The 27,985-nt window shown below is 39.9% G+C and overlaps 1 protein-coding gene across 1 annotated transcript; it reads right to left on the bottom strand.

Annotated features, from left to right (window-relative positions):
- Positions 1–939: 939 nt before the first annotated feature.
- On the bottom strand, positions 940–27,985 carry tacr3a (tachykinin receptor 3a). The gene is made up of 5 exons (XM_086033152.1): positions 27,324–27,985; positions 22,523–22,711; positions 22,114–22,264; positions 3,790–3,986; positions 940–2,322 (listed from the first exon to the last, which is right to left on the bottom strand). The coding sequence occupies exons 1-5, from the start codon at positions 27,806–27,808 to the stop codon at positions 2,001–2,003; spliced, it is 1,344 nt and encodes a 447-aa protein (XP_085889278.1). The 5' UTR covers positions 27,809–27,985; the 3' UTR covers positions 940–2,000.

Below are 27,985 nucleotides of genomic sequence, written 5' to 3'. Positions count from 1 at the left end.
CCATGGAAATGTTCCTCATGATGCTATACTACTGTGTAAATGCATAAAGTGTAATCTCTTAATTATTTGTCAAATGTGATGACATATGAGAACTGTCTTTCCGCTACATAGCTTTGTAATAAATTCACCAAAACATTTTTGGTGTCATACACTTTATTTAATTTTTGATGAGTGCGATGAAGAATGTACAATGATGAAATGTAGAATGTTGAAAAAATATGTTTTGGTAGAAAATTACTAAAGCATTTGGATGTCATTTGAACTCATACTATTGTAAATATAATAGTGTAATGATCACGTTTTATGGTTTACGGTATGGAACAGTGTTTACTGTTCACTCAGAATACCAGCAGCAATAAAAGTTTATTCATCTATATTACTGATCATTATTATATTATTTATTCTTAAAATTAATAATGGATTTCAAACAAGCAATGCCATGATTTTTTAAAAATCAATTCTTACAATGCAGAAAACACAATAGCTACCATCCAAGATACAACAAATAATATTTACCACAGAAAGACACACACAGTATACTTTAAAATTCATACAAAACATACCAAATCACTTTTTTTTTTTAAAACAAACATTTGACATAAATACACGAAACATTTTACTTCACATTCTGGTGCTCATACTTTCAAGAAGTCTCAAAACATTCCAAACTCATTAAAGGGCTTGACAACAGCTGGAACAATAACTAACTTTTTTTTCTTTAACTCCCATCACAGCATATATTAAAGGGCTTGACCGAAGCAATAACAATAGCTAACCTTTTAGTTCTTGCATTACTGGTGATTTCTTTTCTTTCCTTATTTTAACATGAATAATCATCTATTTACAGCAGAAAAAAAGATAGATACACCACATAGAGGCTTTTCTTAGCTACTTTTGTGCAAAGACTAAGCAGAACATGTATCAAATTGCATGGCACAGTTTCATTCTTTTAACTTTATTGTAAACCCTCACAATTGATAGGTTTTAACATTGTATCACAGGAAGCACACAGCACAGTAGAATGATGTTTGCGTAAAATTCAGGTTGCCTTTTTTTTTTTTTTTCACGGAAAAAGACAGCAGCCAAACAGCTCCACAACTTCATCTAATTCTCCTTCATTTACATGTAAAGAGACCTGTTCATGTAGTGATTCGACATTCATTTCTTCAGGGAAACACAGTAATTCCACACGTCGAATAAAGTTCACAGTTAATACGACTGGAAAGTAAACTTTTCCATACTTACGTACAGTATTTACAAACACAATGACTTACTGTCTGATTTAACCCGCTGAGAATATTATGTCAGTCAAGCATGCGCAGTGTTTTAATTGTGTAAATTCAAGCAGAACAAACAAATAATTGGAACCACGGTGCTGAGACGTTCCCAGAATAGCGGCACAATTAACACTTTCATGTTAATTAGTGATCAGGGTTTTTGCTGAGAAGGAGTTCACTATTACAGGTGGCACTCAATCTGATTAGGAGTGAAACTTTATGCAGTAATGTGCAGTATCATTTGAGCTAAGAGCTGTGAACATCATTAAATGTAATTCACAAACACCTTTGATTGTGTATATAGTGATCATGCAAGTGTGTAAAAAAATGTACATGTCTTCAGTGTTTCTTCATGTCAATTATATATTGTTTCGCTGGAACACATTTTTTGAAAAAACAAAATGTTTGGCCATCTTTGGAGACACTCAGCACATATCTGGGACTTCTTTTCTTCTTCTTTTTTGTGATGAGTGTTGCCGGCCAAAACTGTAATTAGCGCGGTAAGAGAACTTCTCTATATACAAAAAAAAAAAATCAGGTCGGAAGACAAGAAATCCCAACCTAAAACAACACTTTTTGAGCGTGGATTAAAAATTTGTGGGGCACATAATACATGAGTACAAATGAAATCAGCTTTTGATGGGCAATTTTGGGGGGCGTATAATACACTTGTATACACTAATAACACAAGCACATGATATTCTAAAGAAATTACAGTCCCACTCAAGAGAATTGCTCAGCTTGAGGAGTCGGGGCGCCGCCATTTGGGGTTTTTATGCTTCCAATGCTGCTAGAGGCAGGCGTGTGGCGAGACGTGATGTAGCTTCTCTTCCTGGAGGACAGGGACCACTTTCTTCCGGGGCCGCTGGCATCACCGTCGGCGGGGTCGTAAACCACAACCATGGTGGTGTCCATTCTGGAGAGCGTGTACATGCTGCTCTGCCGCATCGGGTGCTGCCGGGTCGAGCGAAGTTCCAACTCGTCGTAGCTGGACACCTTGATGAAAGGGCACCAGCGAAAAGCTCGCTTGAAGCCAGCACGAAACCTGATGCGGCATCAGAGAGCAGAGAGAGCACAAGAACTGTTACAAGGCAAGAGATTAATCAGAGAGTGGGGAGAAAATGACAAGGCCAAGATAAATCAAGCTTCATGTGTGGCTGTTATATATGATAATGTATTCTGCGGTCAATGACTATTGAGCAGGGCTGTGGCAAGATTTCAACTGAGATGCATAAATAAAAGGGTTTTGATTGTTTTATTGTGTCCCCTAAAACGATTTGCAGTTATGTATTGATTTTTTATGTAAACACAGAACCACCACTTTTGCTGTGAGCGGAGTTAAACCAAGACAAATACGGGTAGAAAGTTTATGTTAAGTGTTACATCATGTGACACTCTGAAGTAGGCGAAAGACTTCCAACGAAACATGTCAGGTAAATGACATGAAAAAAATATATACATATACATATTCATCTTAGGTCACCGATAGTGTAGTGGTACACACGCCCGAGTTGTGTGCGGGCAGCGTGGGATCGATTCCCGCTCAGTGGCGGTGTCTGTGTGTGCCCTGCGACTGGCTGGCGACCAGTTCGGGGTGTAGTCTGCCTTCGCCCGTTGATGGCTGGGATGGCTCCAGCACCTCCCCGCAACCCTGTATAGGATAAGCGGTTTGGAAGATGACATGGCATGACAAATTCATCTTTCTATTCTTTGGCTTTGATTTGACGTGAGACTGACAGTGAGACTGATATATATATATCATACATCATACATCCATTATCCAAACCGCTTATCCTAACGAGGGTCATGTATATTTTCAGACTATGTCACCATATCAAATATAAAACCTTAAGTTTAGATGAATAGTAATAAAGGGTTAATGAGACATGTTTCATTTTTCAGAATAAATTTCAAGGACAAAAAATAAAATCTGATATGTTTATTATACTTATGGAAATACATTCTGGCATAAGTGACAGTTTGTATAAAGAGAGAAGATTGAATTATTGGCTTTGGCGGTGGTCTACGCTCTGCTGAGTGCCCTTCTACTTTCCAAGTCAATGCACACAGACAATCCAACCAGATATAATACACTTAGCCCTTTCCCTTTTCATTAGGATGCAATGATTAAATCCCCCAACTTATTCATCGTCAAACGACATATGGAGCCATACATAACATAATCTTTTGGTGAAGCATGTGATCTTAGTTGTTGTACCAACTCTTGTGGAACCAAATTTAAATGGTTGTGGATAACCACAATGCAATCCCACCTCTCAAATTGTATTTTGTCATGCATTTCCCTCCAAAATATGATGACAGTTTCATCAACCTTTGGATCGCTTAGCAAAAATGTTAAAAATGTGTCAAAATTGAAGACGGAAATAAAGTTTTAGTTTGTGTCGAATACTGTTGTAAACATAAAAAATGAACATAAAACAGTAAAATGCTAAACGCCTCTGAATTTGAAGGCTGTAAAAATGTAGCTTGCAACTTTTGCACTTTAACTCACCTGCTATTTAGGCAGCAGTAGATAATTGGATTGTACATGGTGGAGCTCATGGCTAGCCACAACACAGACAGATAAACTTGCTGGATGGACTTCCACTTGATCAAATGCTTGTTCAGGCCCGTTGCAATGAAGTAGATATGATAGGGCAGCCAGCAGAGTGCAAAGGTCACCAGGACGATGATCATCATCTTCACCACCTGGTTTACAAAAACAAAGGGAGCAGATTATTGATATCCACAGGTCAAATCTTGGATGTAGTAAGCAGTAATGAACTGTTATATTTATGGAACTCACTCATTTTACAAGCAACTTCAGCATGTGTAAAACTCCAGTGCGACTTATATATGTTTTTTCTTCTATAGTATGCTTTTTCTGGCTGGTGCGACTTGTACTCCAGAAAATACGGTATGAATTAATGTGCTACTCCCTTTTTTTGTTGTTTGTTTTTGAATAAAATGAAATTGAAAAAAAATCCCATAACATTGTTTTATCAGCATGAGGAGAAGGTTTCATATATCCATTGGGTCATTTTCTGGGTCATCTTTTGATAAAAACTGAACATGAGTCCCACAGTCCCGGACAAGATGCAAGGGTTAAGAATAGATCAAAACGTTTATTGTCACATACTGCATAGTCTATGTGTGACATGAAACTAATGCATGCAGATGAATTTATAGTTATTCATTACATTTATATCCATATGCTGATCAGGGGAATAAAACAAGAACCCCTTCAGTCCAAGGCCACATTAGTCAATTGCAAAAAAAACACATTAAATGATACATACAAAAAATACATTGTAATAAATTAAATAGGATTAAAGTGGACTTCAAACCCAAACATATTTTTTTCAAGAATATGTTCGTTCTATGCAAACACCAATCACGGCTCACATGTTTTCTGAGCCATGATTGGGCAGTTACAAAATGGCTGCCCCCTGAGATGGCTAAAAAGGGGTGGATTTTGCTGCTTAACTCATATTCCACAAACGCAATATTAATCAGAATGCCGTGTTTCAACTAGTGGGCCTGCTGGGAACATATTCTTGAAAAAAATGTGTTTGGGTTGATTTCCGCTTTAAAGGTAATGGAATACACCAAGTTCAATCTCTCCATCCAGTTTCTGTAGTGTTTGCCCTCATAGGGATCTGGTTAAGCCTGATGCTATCCCAGTTGAGGGGAGGGTAGATCCTGGAATGGTCGTCAGCTAATCACAGGGCACATATAGAAAAACAACCATTCACACTCACATTCAGACTCATGGGAAATTTAGGGTATTGAAATTAATCAAACCTGCATGTTTTGGGAATGAGGGAGGAAACTGGAGCAACTGCAGAAACCCCAAGCACAATTGGGCAGATATACTGACGAACCACCAGTCCACCCTGTTGCCCACATCAGAATCATTTATCAAAATAATTTAACTCATTCAGTGCCAGACTTTTTCAGACCCTCTTTGACCCTAACATTTGAAACATTTTGAAAAAATATAAATAAGTTCCTGGCGTTGAATGTCTGGACTGTGAAAAGACAAATACGTTTGTCTTTGGCAGTGAATGAGTTAAATACTGTGCAAAAACACATTTCATGTACAATGACAATGGATTGTACTTTTCACTTTGCTAAATGGACATTCCTGCTTAAAACTCCAAAGTGAAAAAAATATTGTTCCTATTAAATTGGGTTTGTGTTTAGCATCACTACAACCTGTTGCTGTACAATCCATACTGGTTCCAGATCACCTCCAATGAGCTATGTGTTCACAAGGACATGTTTTCTGCTCCAACATTAAATCATGAGGCCGGTGTTCTGACACCTGCTTTCAACAAGTCACATCTGTGGATCGCAACTGTTTGATGCCTGGCAAAACACTCTTGGTAAATACCGTGGGCCTGCTCACAAGCAGGCTACCAGAGACAAAACAGACATCAGCGCGTCCCTCCTGAAATGTAAACTCGTTCAGAAACTTGTGCAGACCACGCACCCGTGGTTTTGACAAATATTCAGCGCATGAAACTAGCCAGGCTGTGAAGTCTGAGGTAGTAGGAAAGAAGATGGAAGATTTTGATGGAAAATAAGTGAAGACTTAAGAGTCATGCAATGGATAAAGTTGTCAAAAGTCAATTTCGAATGAAAACAGTGTAGAGTTGTTTCATTCAAAAGTGACATCCCCCAGCTCACAATGGAATAAGGTTATATTAAAATCCGTCAACTCCAAACAATTTAATCAGGGATGCACCTGATGCAGATATAAGTATCGGTACTGTCACAGGTCGGCTCAAAGCCTCTGGCAAAAATGAGGGGACGCAGAAAACAACATAGGCCAATTGATTTTTTTTTATAATTAATATGTAACTGTAAACAATAAAAAGGTGTATGGGATGTGAGTTTGTAAATAAAGGAAGTGTGTGCAAAATGCATGGATGAATGTAAGTGAATGTGCGATAGTGTGTGAATGCAACAACCAAACAAAACCAGAAACAAACAAACCAAGGAGTGTTTCCTGAGGGCAGAGAGCCAGTGATTAATGAGCACAACTAGATACATTTTTAAGTGGACTATACATTATACTAAATAAATGTATCTGGATCCAGATGATTTTATTTTGTGCAACCATTTGAGGAAGTAAAAGTGAGTAAATTGAACACACAATTTTTTCAGTGTTGGTGGAAACAAATGTGGCTCGTTCTCTTGATAATGATCCCGGATGTGGATGAAGGTGCTGCCTTACTACGCAGAGTATTAAATATTCGTCGAGAGATAGAACACCACGCGTTTTGCGGGCATCTGCCTTCTTTTTGTTGGCTGAATATAAGTCTGTGTTAGTTTAAACCGGCTCCAATATTTAACAGAACATGACATAGATAGGAAGACATTTATGTGTGTGAAATCAGCATTATGTCGGGGATAAAACAACTGCACAGTTAAACAGCCACTTAATATATACTTTACAATGTAAAACGTGTTCATAATGAAGTACCCCCATGAGATTATGCCGAGGTCTTAATTTAAACAATGTTTTTATATTTCATCTTCAGTTCTTGGCAAGTGCACTTCTCCCCCGCAAGATTGTAAAGGACTAAATTGAAAATTTGGCAGCGGCAATGTTCTCGCACACTGTCTCCCTCTCTTTCGCAGCTACAGCGGTGTTGCACTTAATACTCGTCAAAATGTGTTCAAACTCACCATATGAACGCATTATTATGTCAAGTTCTAGTGGGCTGAAAAACGCCACCCTCTTTCCCATTGCCTTGGTGACTTGTAAAATAGTGACTCCATTCATGCTGTCTTTTCATAGTTGTGGTGAACGCGCTTTACTCCAGGTGAATAAACTCAGAGTTGATTAAACTGATTAAAACCAGCTGTTCTGGAACCAGAAACTCAGAGTTTCCTATCTCAGAGTAGATCAACCGAAACTTCGGGATTAGTCTCAAGAGTTTTTGAACCTGCTTTGTGAAACGGATGCCAAACCACGGTATGTGTTCGTAATGACTTTTTAATGTCTGATGTGACAGGTCCAGAGAAAAACAAGGGAGTTAGAACGCAGGTCGAGAACACGTGAAGACCAAGAGTCTTTATTGGCTTGGGAAGGGTTCTGGAGTCTGGACATGACCCACAATCCACTTGTAGCACAACAAGGAAGCTCACACTTTGATGCCGTTGCAACACAACCAAGCAGCCACAGTGTCAGGTAAACAGAGAGCATGCAAGGCCAATTCGGGACAGCGGGCCAAGATGATTACCAGGAAAACGAAGAGGTAGGCAAAGTTGAAAACGGGAGGTCGACCAAAAGAAGTGTGTTAAAGAGTCTTGCATAAGAGAAATCTGGCAACAAGTGATTGAGGAGGAGATGCTTAAATAGTGACTGATTGCTGATTTGAAGCACCTGTGTGCCCAGGCGAGCAGAGTGGCTAATGAGGTGGGCATGGCTGACTGGCAGAGCGGCGCAGTGGAATAACATTGACCATCCTTTTCTAACATGCGTACGCACCAATTTTTGCGCAAAACGTGCATACACATGTAATGTGTGTTCAATATAGTTGTACTTGAATTTGTGTGTATTCTGTGAACAAATGCAGAACATCTTCAGACCACAATCTGAGCACACAAATAATGAAGCTTCTGAAAAAAGATTTTAAAAAATACACGTTTTACCCAAGATACACCATGAAACTACATTCATTTATATACACAAATAATACTTTTAACAGTAATAAATTCAATTGGGTATTTTGCTAATGAGTTGACTGAAGTCCTAAATAACTGTGAAAGACGCTTCCCATAATTTTTACCTTCTTGTCGTTCATGTGTGTGTATGTGCTTACTGTTCAGATGACTCGTCCGCTATCTTTGTGTTCGCAGTTGTCACTCAACGAATGACAGCACTACGCAGACCGTACTGCTGGAAAAGCTAGCGACAGCTCAGATTTCCTGGTTAATCAAATGGTTTAAAGTTTATGCAGAGGTGGGCATTTTACTAATATTTGCCTGTCCGTTTATTGCCATCCGTCTTATATAACATTGATAGCAATTTTTATAGCATGTACAAATAAAAGGCTGTTCCAAAATGTGATAAACACTAGATAAAAAACGTGTCATTGTGTCAATTGTGTACAGACACTCATGTAATATGTTCAGACTAAGCCAATTAATTGTTTTAATGGGATAAAGTAAATGTTAATCATTTTTAAATCAGTGCCGTTCTGGGTAAAGGCCATTTCTCTCAGAATGTTCAAAATTGATGGAATATAGGCTACAGTGTTATGGAATAGACATATTCAAATATAAACCACCTCTAACAAAGCTGTTTTGCTTTTGCAGAGGTAACAATAAAAGCCGAAAGCATAAAAATATTAAATTTCCAGATAAAACTAAAAAATAGCTTCTGCTTCAAACATACATTTTCATCTTTATACAGATTTTTGAAAAAAGGAGCATGCGGATGGTAGACAAGTATATAATACAGTGAAAATAATCTCAGTCTTTCCTGTCGCAAACCTAGATATCTTGCTGTAATGGTACACTGCCTGTGAATATTCTTATTCGTCCAATGATTTAATTCTCACGGCATTGAGTCAATCACAACTGGCCTGTGATGGTTGCCGAAGAAGATGTTTCGCCTTTCATTCGAGCAGGCTTCATCAGTTCATGGTCTACCGTACACAATTATTCTGGAAAGCTGTCATCTTGTGTTAGTGCTAGGAGGGGTGCTAATGTTGCTTATTGTGTTCGTAAAAACTCTGTCTCACACGCTCAAATAGTATCCATCCATCCATTCATTTTCAACACCACTTATCTAGCCTATCTGCAGAAGAAAATGAGTGAATGGATGAAGCTTTGCATATTGGTAGCCCGAATTTCAAAGACAGGTTTCATCTTTCATGCGGCTTTCATGTTTCATGATTAGACTTTAAAGACAAGTCACACGAAAATACTGTATGTATAAGAAAAATGTTATAGTAAAGTTTTATCAAAAATCTCTGCAAAGTATGGTACACACATGGGGGTAATCGGCCTAATTTGAGAATGTTCCCTTACTTCTGATAAAAGTCGTCAGAGGCCATATTGTCTGATGTCTCTAAAGATTATGGACAATTATCCCACGGTGTGGTATATGTAAGAGTGAGCTGTTCTTTTTTTTCGTTTGTTTGTTTTTCCGGCAGTCTGGAATATGGTGCCTCTTACAGGTCAATGTTGATTAGTTAGTCTCAAGTGCTATTCACCACCACACAGTATGAAACAGTGAGAACACACTTGACATTTTTTTTCTTGATGTGTGTGGAGTCCCTCACCATTTATTTATGGTTAAGATATCAAATAATCGGTATGTGTACACGCCGCTTAACGGAATGCATCACAGGAACACGAGTCCCCACGTAATATGTGCTACGAGGAATGTGGAGGTTGGAAAATGCATGACACTTGGCCTCATATTGACACATCCCAATCATATCTTCTCTCATCAGTGCAGTGAGAAATAGTCTAATTTATTCAACAAACTAATAATTCATTCAACCTGTCAATCCGCACAGAATGAGATTAAAGGAATTTTATGAGGGCATAGGGTCTGGTAATTGAAGGGGATATTTTTCAACATTTTATTCAGTCCGGTTGTATTACAATTCGGGACACAATTGAGAATCATCCATTACGGTTTATGAAAACTACCATACAAAATGTAAAAATGTACATCTATCTATCTTTCTGTATTAAGTAGGATAGCATTTTTGTCACTGCCATGGCAGCAAAAATTTGCTGTCTTTACAGCACACAACAATAATCACACAATATATTCTTTTAAAGTGATTATATACTAATCCTGGTAAAACACAGTGGTGGTGATGCTACTATGACTGACATTCAAGACCAATGACCACATGAAGGTGGGACTACTAAGATTCACTATTTGTCTTTAATTTTATATTGTACTCTGACTTATTTGTCCCCAAAAAGTTAATGATAAAACAAACAAACAAACAAAAGCCATCTAATTTCAAGTCTCAAACATCAGACATTTGGTCGCCCTGACATCAAAGCGTGTATTTACACACTGGAACATGGACAAATTCTGCACATGTACTTTCAAATGTCAATCTCTCATGATCTCTCATGGATTTAGTGCAAATGAGGTGGAAAATCTTATTTCACAGAGATTGCATTTGTTATTATCATTAAATCGTTTTTCTGAGTAGTCACATTCTCGCAGAGCCGATAAGTACAATTAATCATTTACAAACTGCACTTGAAAAATTAAGTGCACAATAAATAGTATCCATCCTCCGGGTGCTATAAAGAAATCCTAGTTAGGCATAATGCTGTGAACGGTTGGGCTTTTTTTGTGTAATTTTGGACATCACTGAGTGCCTTTCTTTCAGCATTGTTTTATCTGTTTTTGATTTCATTACTGACACTGTTAATCTCAAATTAGCCCAGTGTCATAAAAAGCAACACTGTGGGCATTTTAGCTACTACCGCAGCAATTAATTCATCATCATTTTTGACAGCCAGAAAAAAAAAACATCCACCTATCTATTTTCTGTAATGTGTGTCCTCATTTGGGTCACAGGTGACCTGTAGCCTATCGCAAATAGTGATAGGCCGGGTACACCTTGGACTGGTCGCTAGTCTATCACAGGGCTCATACTGTATACAGTAGAAGTAAAAGTAAAAGTATTCATACCCCTTGCAACCACAAACAACCAATTCTTTTAATTGAGATTTTATATTATGTTATATTATGTTTCATCCCAAGTCAAGCATTCTGAGGCTGTACACAAAGCAGAAAGAGGGGGGCCGTGGACTAGTGAGCATCATGGGCACTATCCAGGTGGAAACAAAAAGCCTCTAAGAATACATGAAGATGACTGCCCCCAGGGACAACCTGCATAGTGAATGCCTCAGGCAACAGAAGCCCAGTAAGGAGAAGGAGCCAGATGGACTGTCATGGAAATACAAGCTCCTGCATGGCTTGTCTTTCAAATTGAAGAAGTGGCTGGTATTGAGAAAACATACCAGTGGCTGGAAAAGGCTGGACTGTTAGACAACAGGGAGGTACAAATCATGGCAGCACAAGAACTGGCACTAAACACAAGATCAATAGAAGCTGGGGTCTACAACGACAGATTGAACCCGTGTTGCAGGCTGTGCAAAGAAGCCCCAGAGATGGTGCAGCATATCACAGCAGTGTGTAAGATGCTGCCAGGCAAGGCATACATGGGGCGGCATAACCAGGTAGAAGGAATAATGTACTGGAGCATTTGTACCATAAATGGGGTACCAGAATCAAGATGACAGAAACCTCTAAACGAATCCTACGAAAATTGTAATTTGACTTGACATATCTGCATATAATCTTACAGATTACACATTATTTTCGAATGGTTGCTGTCACGTGAGCGGAAATCAGCGATATGGCGTACATGTTTTGAAAAGGTGTTACCACCTGTAAAAATTACACTGACAGTGTACAACTTCACAGGTATGGTGGCTTGCAGATCTAGACTGACAAACTGGTTAAAGCCAACCAGCCTAAAATAAGGGTGGTGGATAAACATCAGAAGGCAGCAATCATGATAGATGTAGCAATCTGAATAATAGCAACTTTTGGAAAAGGGAATATGAAAAGAGAAATATCAGGAACTGAAGGAAGAACTAGACAAAATGTGGAAGGGAAAGGCAGCAGTGCTGTCAGTGGTTATCGAGACAATGGTGGCATTAACCGCCAAGCATCCGACATCTCCATGTAGAAGAGCGTAATACTGGGAACAGCGACGATCCTGTGCAGAACCCTCATGTTACCTGACCTCCCTGGCATTCATGATGCTGTTCTTCACTAGTGTTCTCAAAGGAACCGCTGAGGCCTTCACAGAACAGGTGTATTTATGTAAGAGAGCAAATTACAAAGAAGTGGACTAAGTTATTAATTAGGTGATTTTGAAAGCAATTTTGGTTGTATTTAGCAGTATCGCAGTACAGGGGCTGAATACAAATACACTCCACACTTCTGATTTATATTCACTTAAAAACCTTACAGCATTTTCATTCCACTTCACAATTATGTAGTCCTGTACTTCGTGTTTGGTCTCTTACATAAAATCTCAACAAAATTCACTCAAGTTTGTGATTGTAAGGTCACAAAATGTGAATGGTCTGAATACTTTTTCAAGGCGCTCTAAACAACCATTCACACACACAAATCTATGGACAGTTCATTAACGTTGTAGCTTTATTATTTGTCATTTAAATGTGCATTGCATGATGCACATCATGTTTTAACAAGGAGTGTTATACACTGTAGCTGACATAAAAATAATCACAGTACATGACACGTTATCCCAACATACAGTATCTTATAATGTCCTTTATACATTTTATTGCATTTTAATGATATGAGCAGAAGGGAAAACATATTACAACCATACTGATTTGCTTTGCGTTGTTGAACAAAACTAATGAAAGTCAAATGCTAATGAGCTTTTGAATGCAGAAAAAAGATCCCGAGTTACAACGCAATTGACCAAAACAGTCTCGGGGCTTTCTCCACCACTAGATTTATGTTCGTTCATTATACCAATAAATGACCACCCATTAATTATCTTGCAGTCAGAATGAGTACAGCCATCTACAGTCTATTTGCAACGTGATACAGCGAGGAGAGACCGTTATAACGATACCTAAGTGGGTGGAGAGAAACTGGAGTAATAAAAATAAAAGAGAATTTAAAAATAATTTTGTTATAATACTTTGGGTAGAGACATCTTGGTCACTTGTCCTTTATTAGATCAACTTCACTCACACAATGCAATTACAATTCATAGCGGGTGAGGATTTTAATGCACTGTTCCATTGACTGTCTTCCAGAGTCAACGGGGCCTATTTGACATTGTTGAGATTCAACTTCATTCCATTTGTACCTATTTATAGTGTAAAGCCTTTCAACAAATTTACCTCAGTCCAAAGCATCCTTGGTAGCGTTTTACTGCTTGTAAATCTCAAGTGATTACGGTATTCCTCTTGGTGAGAGCCAGAGCTCTTCTGTTTATGAACCAACACAGGTTGGGCAAGGCAGCTGAGGTCAAATGTTACGTGTTCCTCTGCCAGGCACTGAGCTAAATAAATTACTGTATGTCACCGTGCCGTCACAAAACACTGCTGTTTTTCGTGGTAATATTCAATGTAGGTCCAGTGAGCAAAGGATTTACTTGACAAATGTTTATAGTATTGCCTGGCTGTTTTCAAGCAATTTGAGCACCTTTTATGTAGAAAAGCGCTATACTGTACAAGTGAAAGCATTTATTTAACTAGCTGCTAATCTGCATGTTCAAACTGATTTTTTTGTTACATTCAGTCTTTTTATCATTGACATTACAAAAACAAATGCGACATGCATACGCGCAAAAATTTATATTTTGAATGACAGAGATCCTTTTAAGTCCTTGTGATCTCTAGAAACGTCATCCGTTGTAGCCCAAGTACTGTTCCAATTGTATGGACGAATAAACCAAGAACGCACAGAATACCTGGATATTGTTCTTGTCAGCTATCTTAAACCAAGGATGCATCGGCTGGATACTCGTAAAGGCTTGGCTAGGAAAATATCCCAAGATGTATTTTGTGCTGTTATCACAGATATAGGTCAGTCGGCCTACACAGCTGTTCAAATTTACAAAGATACTAGTATTGCGTTTCTAGGAAGAACGTTCTTAGGAAGACCTTATTTGGTGGATTAACAAGAACATACTCTTCGTTTTTCATATTGAGAAATGGCCATAATGGGATATAGACGACGCTCCTGACCTCGTCATTTCATGGAGACATCTACTAGAGATGACGTCACGTCATTACCGCGCATAACTAATGAACCATCTGTTTGGATGTATTGTTACTATCACCCCAAATGTCAACCTTTTGCTTCATGTTACAGGTGCGTTCAAATTGCAGTCAAATATAAATTCAACACTGTTACTCTAAACAATTTTGCAGATTCACTGACAATTGTCAGTAGTCCTCCGAGCACTCTCCTCCACCCGTGCGGACATTGAGCTTTTAATACATATAGGTCCAGATGTGCACGGATGAGTGTTCATACTGCAGACACATTGGATACATCCATCCATGCATCCATTATCCAATCCGGGTCACAGGTGTGCTGGAGCCTATCCCAGCTGTCTTGGGGCAGTCGACAGGGTACACCCTGAACTGGTTGCCAGCCAATCGCAGAACAACATTCACACTCAAATTCACACCTAGAGTGTCCAATCAACCTACCATGCATGTTTTTGGAATGTGGGAGGAAACTGGAGTTCCCGATGAAAACCCACACAGGCACAGGGAGAACATGCAATCTCCACACAGGCAGGCCGGGGCCGGATTCGAACGCACCACCTCTGCCTTATGAGGCGGACTTGCTAACCAGTCAACCACCGTGCTGCCACATTGGATACATATCCAATTTATATCCACATACGGAAGAGGCGCAGATATCGGATTTGAAAAAAAAATCTTAATTGTACTGTTCATAATGCATTAAAAATCAGATACATGTGTACCCCACCTCTTGACCAAGGTCAGCTGGGATAGACTCCAGCACACCCGTACTTATTTATTTATTTGTTTACTTTTCATACAGCTATTTGTCAAGAATCCCCATTAATTGTTTCTGAGGGTTTATGGTTAAGTCACTACAGTGGGAAAACAATCAGATGTGAGAAAAATCAAGTGGATCCCTGCCTGACCCTTAAATTTGCTTGTTCAGTGATTTTCATCACAAATTGATTGGCTATGACCACCTACCCTTAGGTAGGACCTTAGTCATGATTAGTACACTCCCATTATCCAAGTGCAGCATGCTCAAAAATCCTCAGGGGATGCATAGCATTACCGCCACCGTCCAACACGCCGTCAACATACTTTGCACAATCAAACTCTAGCCAAGGAAATTGACCAAGTTGTCTCCACAATCAAATATCCCAAAGGGGGAAGGTCAGCTCTGTATTGCCTATAACAAGCAGTCCTTGTCTGGGAGAGCCATGGCAGACTTATAACATCATTAGTGCTGCACCCTGGGTTGACATTTGAAATACCAAGCCCTGGCCATGGGCTGAAAATACAGAACCTGTTGTGTTAGTTCTGTCTATCAGTGAAGATGATGAAAAATCACAACAAGCAATGAATCGGTGACTGACCGCCTCACTGACCTGCCACATTCTTCCAAGAAGTGTGTGATTGAGGCAAAATCCAGGAACTCTATTTTTATAGACTACATCGGTGAAACAGGAGCACCTTTTGCCTCAATACGTCCCTCCATCTACCGGTACTTCATCTAAGTGACCTTTGCTTCCGTAATCATCTTGTCCACTGACTTACTTCATGTAGTGACTGGTTTACAGATGTGATTGCCTGAGGTAAGATGATTAGCTCTCAGCACAGTATAGCATAAATCCATGGAATAGGTTTCTGCCAGGCAGTGTTTTGTGCAACAATGGAGAAATCTGTAAAGATAATGATCAAAAATCTGCAATGACTGCAATAGATGTAATCAAGATACATTAAAGGTGAAATGTTGAAAATGTTAGTGGTTAACACAATTCACTTTCACTTCATTGGTATTGTAAAACAATCCTCGTATGACACTTTCTATAGCATTGTGCTTGCCCTTTATATCTTCAAATCCTCTGAAACAATAAAAAAAAATGTGGAACTACCAATAACATTAATACTGTATTAATGACATCTTGGTATGTTAACCAGTTGTACATTTACAACATGGATTCATCAATTTTCTAATTGACCTGTCCTCATTAGGGTCGTGTTTAATTGGATCTGACTTTGGACGACAGGCAGGGTGCACCGTGGATTAGTCAGCCATGCAGTCAACCGCAAGGTACACACGCTGTAATCTCCAACTGATTTGGCTTACTTAAAAAAAACAAAAAACAGTTGCGAAACTGATTGCCTCACTTTTTCAACTTTTTCAAAGTCAACTATTAAGCCAAAATAAATGACCAGAATGCCCTTTTTCAATCTGTTCTAGTTGGTCCAAAACACCTGGCAGATGGTTCTCATTAATATCCATCCATCCATTATCTATACCGCTTATCCTCACAAGGGTCGCGGGCGTGCTGGAGCATATCCCAGCTGTCTTCGGGCAGTAGGCGGGGGACACCCTGAATTGGTTGCCAGCCAATTGCAGGGCACACAGAGACAAACAAGCAACCACACTCACAATCACACCATTGGGGCAATTTGCAGTGTCCAATCAATTTACCAAGCACGTTTTTGGAATGTGGGAGGAAACCGGAGTGCCCGGAGAAAACCCACGTAGGCACGGGGAGAACATGCAAACTCCACACAGGGAGGCCGGAGCCGGGATCGAACCCACGACCTCACAGAAGTAAGTAGGGCTCATTTTATCATCTCATATCACCAGAGTAGTGAGACGAGTGGAGGGAGAAATATTTTGAGAACGCTAATCGATTTCCTTATTTCATGGAGATGTCTACTAAAAATGATGTCACGTCATGGCCGCGCATAAGAAATGAACCGGTTGAGTTACTACTATCACTGCAAATGCCCACTTTATGCTTTATGTTTTAAGTGGGACAGTCAAATGTAAAGACAACTGTTACTCAAAACAACTTTGCAGATTCTCGGACAATGTACTAGTCTCCCGCGCACACTCACCCACCCGCAGTTGAACGCAGGTTGGGCTTTTGATGACATATAGGTCAGATGAGCTAGTTCCCTGCTTGTTTCAGGGCACCCGACCCCTTTGGCCCCTCCCACAGGTGGTGAGCCCATGGGAAGGGAGAGCCACGTTGCCTGAGCCCGGCCGGGCCCCATGGGTACAACATGAACAAAGTGGTACCTGAGAACTCATACAAGCTGGCGTTTTTTTTAACCTCCTGCAAAGTTGTCATTTTGACAGAGAGAGAGAGAGAGAGAGAGAGAGAGAGAGAGAGAGAGATCTATCTATCTATCTATCTATCTATCTATCTATCTATCTATCTATCTATCTCTATATATATGTATATATATATATATATATATATATATATTTTTTTTTTTTTTTTTGCCAAAGTCTGATTATTGCAGGAAATTACTTTCCATAGTCCAGTGCAGCACAAAGACAAAAGATGAGTTGGTCAGTTATGTTTTGAGTGATGACATGTCTATGGGCGACCATCAGAAGGTGCAAACAGATCAATATCAATGTTTTTTGTACAGCCTAATAACACAATAGTTTCCTTACAGGCTGCACGGATATTACTGATTTACAAACAGGAACAGTTTGGAAACACCAATGCCAGATATATTTGACATAAGAAAAATTACAATCCAACAACGGCTGGGTGTCTCCCGTTCTTAGATTCCTTTCTCTGCAAGGAAAATCTCACAAACCCAGTGGGAGAAAAGGGAAACCTCATAAACAACCACTCTGAATGAGATCTATTTTCACACTTGTGGTTAAACAAGAAGTTTCAGTATGTAAGAAAGAAGGTATATTTACAGAGACAAAGAGGTCACGGAGTAGGAACGATAACTGCATTTCTTCTATGTTGTTCTACCTTATCAAGTCTACAATTAAAATTAAGTCTGAAGATAGAGCTAAATCCTATTTATAGGTAGCATGGGAAAATTAGCTTTATTAAAAAGATTTTAAAAAATAAACTGAGGAGAAATATATTTTAAAAATATTGAATGTCACTTTGACCAAATGATTTTGTTTGGAGTGCAACATTTTTTTTCTGTTTAGACCACTGATTTATAGTTTGAACAACTAAATTGTAACAAAGATATTTCATTTCACACATTCCTCAGTTTTAATGTGATTTTTAAAATGTATTTTTTCCTGTAAATTCTATGGTCATTTTTACAGTGAGGCCACATACCCATAGCATAACCGTAGCAACGGGTGTGCAATGTGCATGTGTGATTATTTTTTTTCTAGTTATATTTTATGAAGTTATTAGAATACTAAAAATCAAGTAGTAGTTACTGTTGCTGATAGAAAAGCATAATTAGCTGGTTGAACTTTATAAAGTGAAAGAAATATAATGCAATGGGACATCATCAGCATGTATCAGTCAATTTAGATCAGCAAAAGCGTAAGCTTGTCAAAGCTTGTTTTGACAATAACCAATATATAATGTATCTTCGATGATTGATAAAAAATATCTTTAAGAATTCAGGTTTTATACACCCACTGCTGGTATTTTCTAGTCAGAGTGCTCTTTATCTTACTTATCTTGTCTTGAAGCATCTTTTAACCTGTGTCGTCCCCATATTTGTGGTCATGTTGCACAGTGCAGGTTTTCTTTGTCATGAATGTCATGTTGGCGAAGATTTTTTTCCGGCCTGCAGGCTGCAGTCAGAGTTGGTTACAAAAGCGAGAGAGCAGCCTTAGGCAAGACTCTCAAGCATAACAAAACCAGCTGACCTAAAGCAAATGTACATCTGACTTTTGGCCAAAACAAAACACTACACACACCACAAAATGTTCTACTCAACATCAAGATGAAAATGCCCACTCAGTGACCTGTACTGAAATCTCAAATACCTTTTTTCAAACCCAACATTCCAGCTGAACTATTGCACTTCTATTCCAAGTATATAATAAATGAATTTCTTTGCCGTTTTGTTCCAGAAACAATTTGTGGTTGATGTGATTAATCCAATCGAATCTCTTTTGACAGACTGTCTGAGAGGATTATGGGCTACGTGTACAATGTTATAAAGTCTGATAGAGGTTTCTCATGCAGGCGTTGCTTGACACATTCAGAAAGGTAATATTAATATGACATTCATGTACTGTCTGTATGAGACCAGCCAAAATATTAGAACTACTTCAAAATGAAGAGCAAAGAAAAATCAGGAACAAAAACAGTACGGTAGAAGGGAATATAATTGGATGGATAATGAATTTACAGTACAATTCAATATTGCAACTTTTGGGCATTTCTCCAAGATTGACTTTCTGTAAATAATCCATCAATTTTCTACCGGCTTCCCTGTTCAAGGTTCGCAGCTGAGCTTGACCCTATCCAAAAAACCAATCACACTCTCATTTACAACCAAGGACAATTTAGAAGTCTTCAGGTTTCACTATACACTAGGCAACTGACTTTAGTGTTACAAATACTGGAGTACCATGACACCTCTAATGTGGGGTTAGATGTTTCTGAGTGGGCGACTGTTTTGCAATATTGAAAAAAAAAAAATCACTGAAAGGAAATTCATTTGTTTGTGTTGTTCCGCTTTTGGACATCAAACTCTGTTGGACAGCACAGCAGAATTCCGTTTAGCACGTCTGCCTCACAGTCAGCAGGTCCTGATTTCGAACCTTGAATATTGACCTCTTATGTCAAAATTGCATGTCCTCTCTACGCTTGCATAGGTTTTCTCGGAGTACTTCAGCTTCCGCCCATATTCCAGAAACCTGCAACTGAAAACTCTGAGGTGTCAATAAGTGTAAATGTGAATGGTTGTTTATCGATACAATATGTGCCCTGTATTTGCTCTTGACTGGTCCAGGGTCTACTATGCATCTCTCAGTTGAGATAAGCTCCAGAGAACTCAATGAATAGACAGACATGTCATTGTAATTACCACAACTGCTAAAAAGTTGCAGGTGGAGCCCAGGAGGAAAACAATAAGTGGCCACTTAAAAAATTGAAAGTTCTGTAATACGTGATGAAATGTCATTGCTACAAAGTACTGCCTTAATATCTAGTTGTGTTTTCTGTCTGTGTGATCGCCAGGTTGTCAATCAGGAGAATTAAAAGCAGATTATTTTAACACACATTAACATGGCCCAAAGCTGTTAATTACATCTTGTAGGAGTCTGGCATTCCCTTCTGAGAAGATCAATATTTTGACAGAGGAATTAAATTAACAACGCCAGAAGATTAAACACTCCGAGGGAGCATGAACCATACCATCTAAATTGTCCTTGGCTGGTATGGGCTTTTCCCAAATCAGAGTGGAATCAAAATGTGACAAAGCGGAAACGATGATACAGTTTTAAAAAGCTGAAGATGATCTAACAACCACTTGCTAGTATAAGGTCCTGTATGACATTGTGTCGTTTCTTACATTTACTTTCTGATCCAATTCACTGATTAAGAGGCTGCTATTAGAAATTGGACAGACTAGTCGCCTTTACTTCTCCACAGTGGCGTTTACAACGTGATAGCGACTATCCTTTAGTCGCCCGGCTTGAGGAGGACGGAGAGTCGTTTGCTGCAACAGTGTGAGTGCGCTGAATGAAATGAGTCATCCACCTTCATTGACTTAAATTGTCTTCTCTTTCTGAATGTGCAGCTTTGGTAAGCGACGGAGACACAGTTAAGTGGAACAAAGCCACACTTGAGCAGGATTTTAAACACACTGGTGGAAGTTGAAGGAGAGCAGGGAATTATTCCACAGCACACAAAGGGTCCATAATTACTTGCAAATACCGCAAATGCCCTTCATGCAGAACCGCTGCTGTGGTGCGATCAGAACGAAAGTGGGTTTCCCTATTTGGCTAAGTTTTGCAAATGTTACCTGATTCTCCCAACGGCAAGCACACCGATAAAGTTTTTTTTCCCTGGCGAATAATGTTATGCAACAGCGGGCGAGTACTTCACCCATCCTACGCCAAATGATCTTGTGTTCTAATATGTGTGTTCTGCTTAAATTCTGCGTATGAGTTGTCAAAGTGCTTTGTTACAGCTGTTGTTGTGAAATGCGCTCTATGAATAAAATTGTATTGTATTGTATAATTGGTGAATACATATTACTGCAAAGCATTCCTTCTTTCTGTGATTTTTTGGGGGGTAAATTATAGTACTGAACTGAAAAAATACCATAACAGAGACTGGTCGACATTGACTTTCATCACATTAGAGGGGCGGCCGTGGCTCAGGAGGTAGAACGAATAACCAAAGGGTTGTCTGATTGAATCTAGCTCTGTCTGAGTCACACTGTATGTCGTTGTTTACTTGGGCAAGGCACCTCATACACCTTGCCTCCAGTGTCACTCCCACTGGTGTACGGCTGGGTGTGAATGTTTGGTGGTGGTCGGAGGGGCCGTAGGCACATACTGGCAGTCACGCTTCTGTCAGCCTGCCCCAGGGCAGCTGGACACCACCAGCGTGTAAATATGTGAATGAATGAATAATGTATACACTGTGAAGCGTCTTTGAATGTGCAGAAAAGTGCTATATAGAAATTGATGCATTACTGTTGTTGTTATTATTAGCAGAGGTGGGCATTTTAATACATTTTGCTGGCCAGCATTCGTCAGCAGCTTGGGTACCCGTCCGTCACTCGTCAATCCGTCATTTTTGGTGATGAACCGAATTGTAATTGACAGTTCGTCAGTTAAGTCTGTGAGTCCGTCAGAAGTGTGTCGGTCCAATCACTGACCGATGTGGTTAGTGACGTTAGCCAGAACTGGGTATTTTACAAAAAAGATTCTAGTCTGTTTATCGCCTTCCGCCTACAGGTACCCTTCCGCCATCCATTTACTGATGGAACGATCCGTCAGTCTGACGGAGTGTCCCCCTCTAATTATTAGTGTCAACTTAAAAAAAAAAAATCTGACATCCTGCAACCCATGTTGTTGTATAGTAGAATGGCTCAGAGAATGTAAGAAAGCTCAAACTGCTTTTTGTGTCTGGTGCTCTTTGCACGGTTGAAAGCATCTCAGATAAAAAATGATTAATTTTAATGACTAAATAACTATCTCCAGATGTTGACAGTTATCCTGCAACCTAGCGAGTCCCAATGTACATTTGAATGTATAAGTACATGGTGCACATTTTCCTTCAAGCATGCTCACCTTTCTTTTAGCTCGCAGTTGTCCATGATAGTTGTCAGATGAATCTCCAGGTATCTCTCCTCCCCATAAAGTGACTCCCACGATAGAGTAAGTGATGCCCATCACCACCAAAGGCAGCACATAGACCAGCACTGTCACTATGATGTGGTACCTTCAGGGACATTTTGAACAAAAAGATATGTTAACTTGGTATTTCATGGACAGCTGTGTTCTAACATTAGCATCTACAATTCATGGTTGGTTTGCTGAGAATGTTTTGTGGAGGGAAAAAAAACAATAGGGTCTTACATCTTAAAAACAAAAAACAACACCAAAAAAAAAAAAATATATATATACACACCGGTAATGACTTTGTAAATGAATGTCACAATTTGAACGTCTGAAAGAGGCTGAAATAAAGACCGCTCACATGACGGGGTCGTCCTCCATGCGGGGCCACGCAACATAGCACAAGGTCCTGCGAGGCAGAACTCGAATTTTGGAGAAGTAGCAGAGGGGAAAGGCCAGAACCACTGCCAGACTCCAGATGCAGGCGATGACTCCGGTGGTGGCCTTGGCTGACAGACGAGGCTTCAGTGGGTGGATAATGGCCATGTACCTATGGGGTCAACAGTCAGACGCTTTAGTGACTCTTAGTCTAATTAATACTTAACATGTAGGTCACTGCATTTCTTCAATAATTGATCTTTTTGTGGGTATCTCTCGACATTTGACAAGTCGCTGTAGTTGAACCTGAGATCGGGTGTGATGCTGTCATTCTCTGTTTCAGTTCATCTGAAGGTGTTTGATGGGCTCGAGGGGGGTCAGAGCTTCCAAAGCAAATCGACCCTTCCAAATCAATCCGGTCCAAGCTTGCCTTCGTGGACCTTGCTTTAGCAGGTCACAAAAATGTAATGAATTTGACACAATGTTCACAATGATGCCAGGGTCCCTGTTAATAGAATGGTTCACTTTCTTGAATTCCGTGCAGGCAGCGTGGGTTTATTTCCCACTCAATGACGGATTGATTGTGATTGTATCTCTGTTTATATGACCTTTGTTTGTCTGGCAACCAGTCCCAGATGTAGTCCCAAAGTCATCCAAGATAAGATCTAGTTCACCGTGACTATGAATGGGATAGCATATGGCAGAGAAAATGGATAGATGCTTGCACATAATGCTGACTTTCTTTTGTTTGATGCAAACATTTGACCATGACTTTCCAGAACAAGCATATTCGTCTGCCCTTCCTGGACATTAGCTCATTTTTCACAAATGACCACTGTTCGTGGGGGTTGTGGACTGAGCCCAGTTGCTAATAGCAAAGCTCCACGAGTAACTGATTAACCCGAAAGGTTTGTAATTGCCTATATGCCACAAGATAGTGGCAAAGGCACTGTTTTGCTAATGGGAAAACCTATGGCCTAATTAAATGAAGCTCCTCCCCTCAGATCAACATAGGTACTTGGCGCCAACGTGTCACCAGATAGTGTCAAAGAAATATTTTAATGAGAAATGGCCTTGGGCTGAGCACAAAAACAGTGAATAGGTGAGTTAGCGCGACATCACCCCCCCCCCCCCCCACACACACACACACAAATCTGTGAATATGCAGTGGCTCACTGTAATCCATATTTAAGTGTAGTATTACAAAACAAAACCTGGTTGAATTTGCTTGTTTTTTTTGTGTGTTTATAAAAATGTTGGCTAACAATGTCAAAATGACCACTGTTGTATGTGAAAAAACTAAGAATTGTTATACGCATGACATTGATGTTATGAACCACCAGTGTTCTTATGGTTGTGATATACTTAATTAACACTTAGCACGCACGCCCATGTGTCTTCCATGTTCAAAAATGTTTTGTCTGGCTTTTGTAAAATTCCTTTTCAGTTACAAACCGTATCTTTACGAATGACCCGTGAGGATTCATTTGATTTCCAATTGCTCAGTCTGACAGTTGTTAATTGAGTCTTCATAACAGGCCACTGACCTGCTTTCACCCCAGTGTCTGGAACACAAATACAATACAGTACATCTGTTTACCAGTAATTAAAGAGTCACACGGTCCTTGAATATTAAAGATACTTTTGTTGCACACCAAGTGTACACTACATTTGGACTACCGAGTATAACTTCAAAACCACAGCAAGAAGCAAATGCATTCACAATCACTTGAAGAAGTGTTGGAAAACAGTAATCACAAAAGCCACGCCAGAGGCAGATTAATGACCCGTGTCATCTTTAAATCGCAACCTGACATCTTGTCATGCCTGAAGTGACACAAGATGTTTTCGAAAACCATCACATTTGAAAGCTTGTCACTGCACCGTGACAGTAACAACTCGCAAGCACTTTATCATTGCCTGGTGTTTAACTAGCAGCAGTTACGCCGCTCGGCAGAAGTATCTGCGAGCACACTAAATTCATTCATTTGAGGGACATGGTCACCCTCCAGTCAATCTTGCTTTACAACATCACAGACTTGAAGAGTTTGATTACGCTGCCCTTATATCTATGTTTCTCAAACATAATGTCAAGATAATATGATGAAAAGGAAAGTCACATCTGATGATTATCTCCACACAAAGCAAAACTGACAGTCCCCGCAACCCTTAATATGAAAATTTAAATTTCAAAGATGTGCTTTTGAAGACATGGGGGATGCCAATTTTTTTATCCTTTTTAGTCGCTCTGTTACTTTCTGCGAAAATTCACTGGAAATGTTGCAAACTTTCTCATAATAGCCGAAAGCAAATAAGTAAAGGAGAGAAAGAGAAATTGCCTGTAGTGTTCATGTTACTGACTTGGGGAATTAACACAACACATTCAAACTAAACAAGACAAGGAAGCAGGCATGATGGAACACAAGCTGTTTTCATGAAATACATCTCCCTTTTACAAAGTTAGCATCTTTTGCTGGAAACTCTGGCTACTGAAACACACTTGCCAACCACAGAGGGGTGAAAGGAGGGACAAACCTATGTCTGAACATGAACTGTGGCCTTGTGCCATTTCAAGAGAGCGGGGAGCGAAGTACAAAAATAAGCATAGCCATAACATCACACAGGTCACGCTGATGCTCTTTTTCTTTCTTTTATTTTTTTATTTTACTGATGGAATCAGAAGCACACAAGAGATCATATACATGGAAGATACAGAAACCAGTGAGCTTGCCTGTAGGAAACGGAATGTTCCCTCTGTGGCAACTAGGGCAATGCCTCACGCCATAATTCCAACAATGACACACACACACGCACGCAGATATACACACAATTATGATGAAGCCACTGTCATGAGGGATGACGCTCCTATGATGAGTTGAAAGCCAAACTGATAGCGATCACCACATTACCTGAAGTCACATGGGCAGGAGACACACTGTGGATGGCCATAATAATTGATTCATTAGCTGATTGATTGTTAAGTATTTTGTTGATTGTGTGCCATTGATGGCAAAAGGGAGTGCACGACTGGGCAGCAGCTGAGGTGCTGTTGATTCAGTCTTAACTTCTTTGTGAGCTAAAAAAGAAAATTTAAAATACATCCAGTGTACTACTGTACGCAATGTCATAAATACAGAACATCAGTACACTTATTTGATGAGTCCAAAAAACTACTGATTAATTGTTTTGTTTTTTTTTACCCCAAAGTACATAATCCTCACTAGGGTCACAGGTCTGCTGGAGACAATCCTAGCTGACTTTGGGTGAGAGGCGGGATACACAGCCAGCCGTCGCCAGCCAATCGCAAGGGACATAAACAAACAACCATAACACTCACACCTATGGACAATTTACAGTCAATTATCATGAATGCCTTTAGAATGTGGGAGGAAGCATGGGAACAACTTGGTTGCAAACCCTTCCACAAGGCTGGCTCTCAACTACGAAGTGGATGTGCTAATCACTCATCCTTTGTGCCGCCTACCCCTAAATTAATCACGGAAATTGAGTGAAATGCCCATCCCTTATACACGCAGTCTGTCAGTGCCAACTATGAATTAGTGTCAGCGAAATGTAAAAATAACTGATGGACGGCCTCATACAGTAAGTGAGAAGGCGGTCAGCCACACTTGAAACTGCCTCCCCTGCATGAATTTAAACCATTTAAACCAGTGCAAGGTAACATACACTGAAAAAAATGATCCTTTGGATTTACTTAATTCCAACATGTACATCGGTTGCACATGTTTAAAATGCGATAAACCTCTGTCATTTTCCCGTGTTTTCCTCAAAAAATAAACAAATGATATGTATTAGTTGAACATATTTTGATCATGTGCAACTGAATATCAAGCACTTTTTTCAGTGTATAGGCTGCAGTAGGTAAGAGCAACCCCACCCCACCAGTCTACTGCACACATGTAAGCATGAGAATAAATTGTGCAACACATTTACCAGATACCCTCCAAACAGCAGCTTTCATGCAATTTGAGGTCTTTGAAGCTCAAGATTGCATTTTATACCTCTGTTGATGAAAAGCGGCGCAGCCCAGAGGAATAATGAGGGAAGAAGGTATCAAGAATTCATGCTGAGATTGAAGTTGTGACAATTTGGTTCTTTCTTTTTTCCGCCCCCCAATTTGACATGCTTCGGAGTTTGAAATATTTATGTGCTGCTGTTGTTTCTGTGAACGTGCCTCTAATAGACACTTTCATATGGACAACAGAATTCCTCCACTGTTGATTTTCCAGCGGATTGTGGCATGGATGCTAAAATGATATCCATTACACTACACTGTCAGAATATTAGGTACACATGTACAACTTGAGTATAGGAGGGCTCCAAACGAAAGTCTACCTTTACAAATTGTAATTAGGTTACAGTTGATGATTCTTTGTAGTGGTTGTGGAAGTGCTCCGTATTATAGCCTACAATTAGTTCTTTCTTTCTTTCTTTCTTTCTTTCAATATTAGGTCCCTAATATGATAGGCGGGATATTTGGAAGAACTCTCACGATGCAGTCCTTTAAAGCAAACCAAATAATGCAGTTTTTGTTTTTGCAATCATTCAGCCACCTTATTAGTAATTAGGCTACTATATAAAAGGGGCAAAATATTAGAAACACCTCCCAGTACGATGCATCGCAGCAATCTCAAACCACAACAGTAAACTAAATTATATTAGTATTGGCTCTGTGCATGTTTTTGAAACTGCTGTTGTTTTGGATCTCTTTTGATTGTTCTGAACGAATGCCACATTTAGTCAGTGACGTGTGATGAACCCACCTGTCCACGGCGATTGCAGCCATGGAGTAAATGCTGGCGAACACGGACGTGACCGGGAAGAAGTTGTGGAATTTGCAGTAAGCCTCCCCAAAGTACCACTCCCCGTGGGTCGCATAGACGAAGTTGATTAAAGTGTTGAAGGCAGCCATGGAGGCGTCGGAGAATGCCAAGTTGAGCAGAAAGTAGTTGGTCACCGTCCTCATGCGTTTGTGAGCTAAAATTATCCAAATGACGATGAGATTTCCGAACACGGCCACGGCCAGCACCACGCTGTAGGCGACAGACCAGAGGGCGACGCGCCAAGACGGTTGCACAAACTGGTTCGTGTAGTTTGAGGTAAGGTTAGATCCATTGTGGGAAGCTGCCATTTTAATCTTCTTTCCTCCCCCCTCCCCAAAAAAACGGATGATGGAGCTACCAAGACAGACGCGCGACAAAGTGGGACTGGAGAGATTTAGGTACCACAGAGCGCAACAGGACCACATCCATAACTGAACATCGTCCTCCCATCAGAATGCTGTGTGCCGTCTAGTTTCTTGTCAAAACGCGCGCGGCCGGTCCGGATGTGAGCAGCGCAGCATACGCTCGACGCCGTGCGCCACTCGCTGACGCACGAGTGGAGTGGCCACACAAACTGGAGGAGATTGATCGACACTTGTGGC

Source organism: Filicampus tigris, chromosome 6 (genome assembly GCF_054856515.1).
Source record: "Filicampus tigris isolate MCC_2025a chromosome 6, RoL_Ftig_1.0, whole genome shotgun sequence".
NCBI lineage: Eukaryota > Metazoa > Chordata > Actinopteri > Syngnathiformes > Syngnathidae > Filicampus > Filicampus tigris.
The sequence above is the reverse complement of the archived record's forward strand: the minus strand, read 5'-3'. Positions and strand labels throughout refer to the sequence as shown.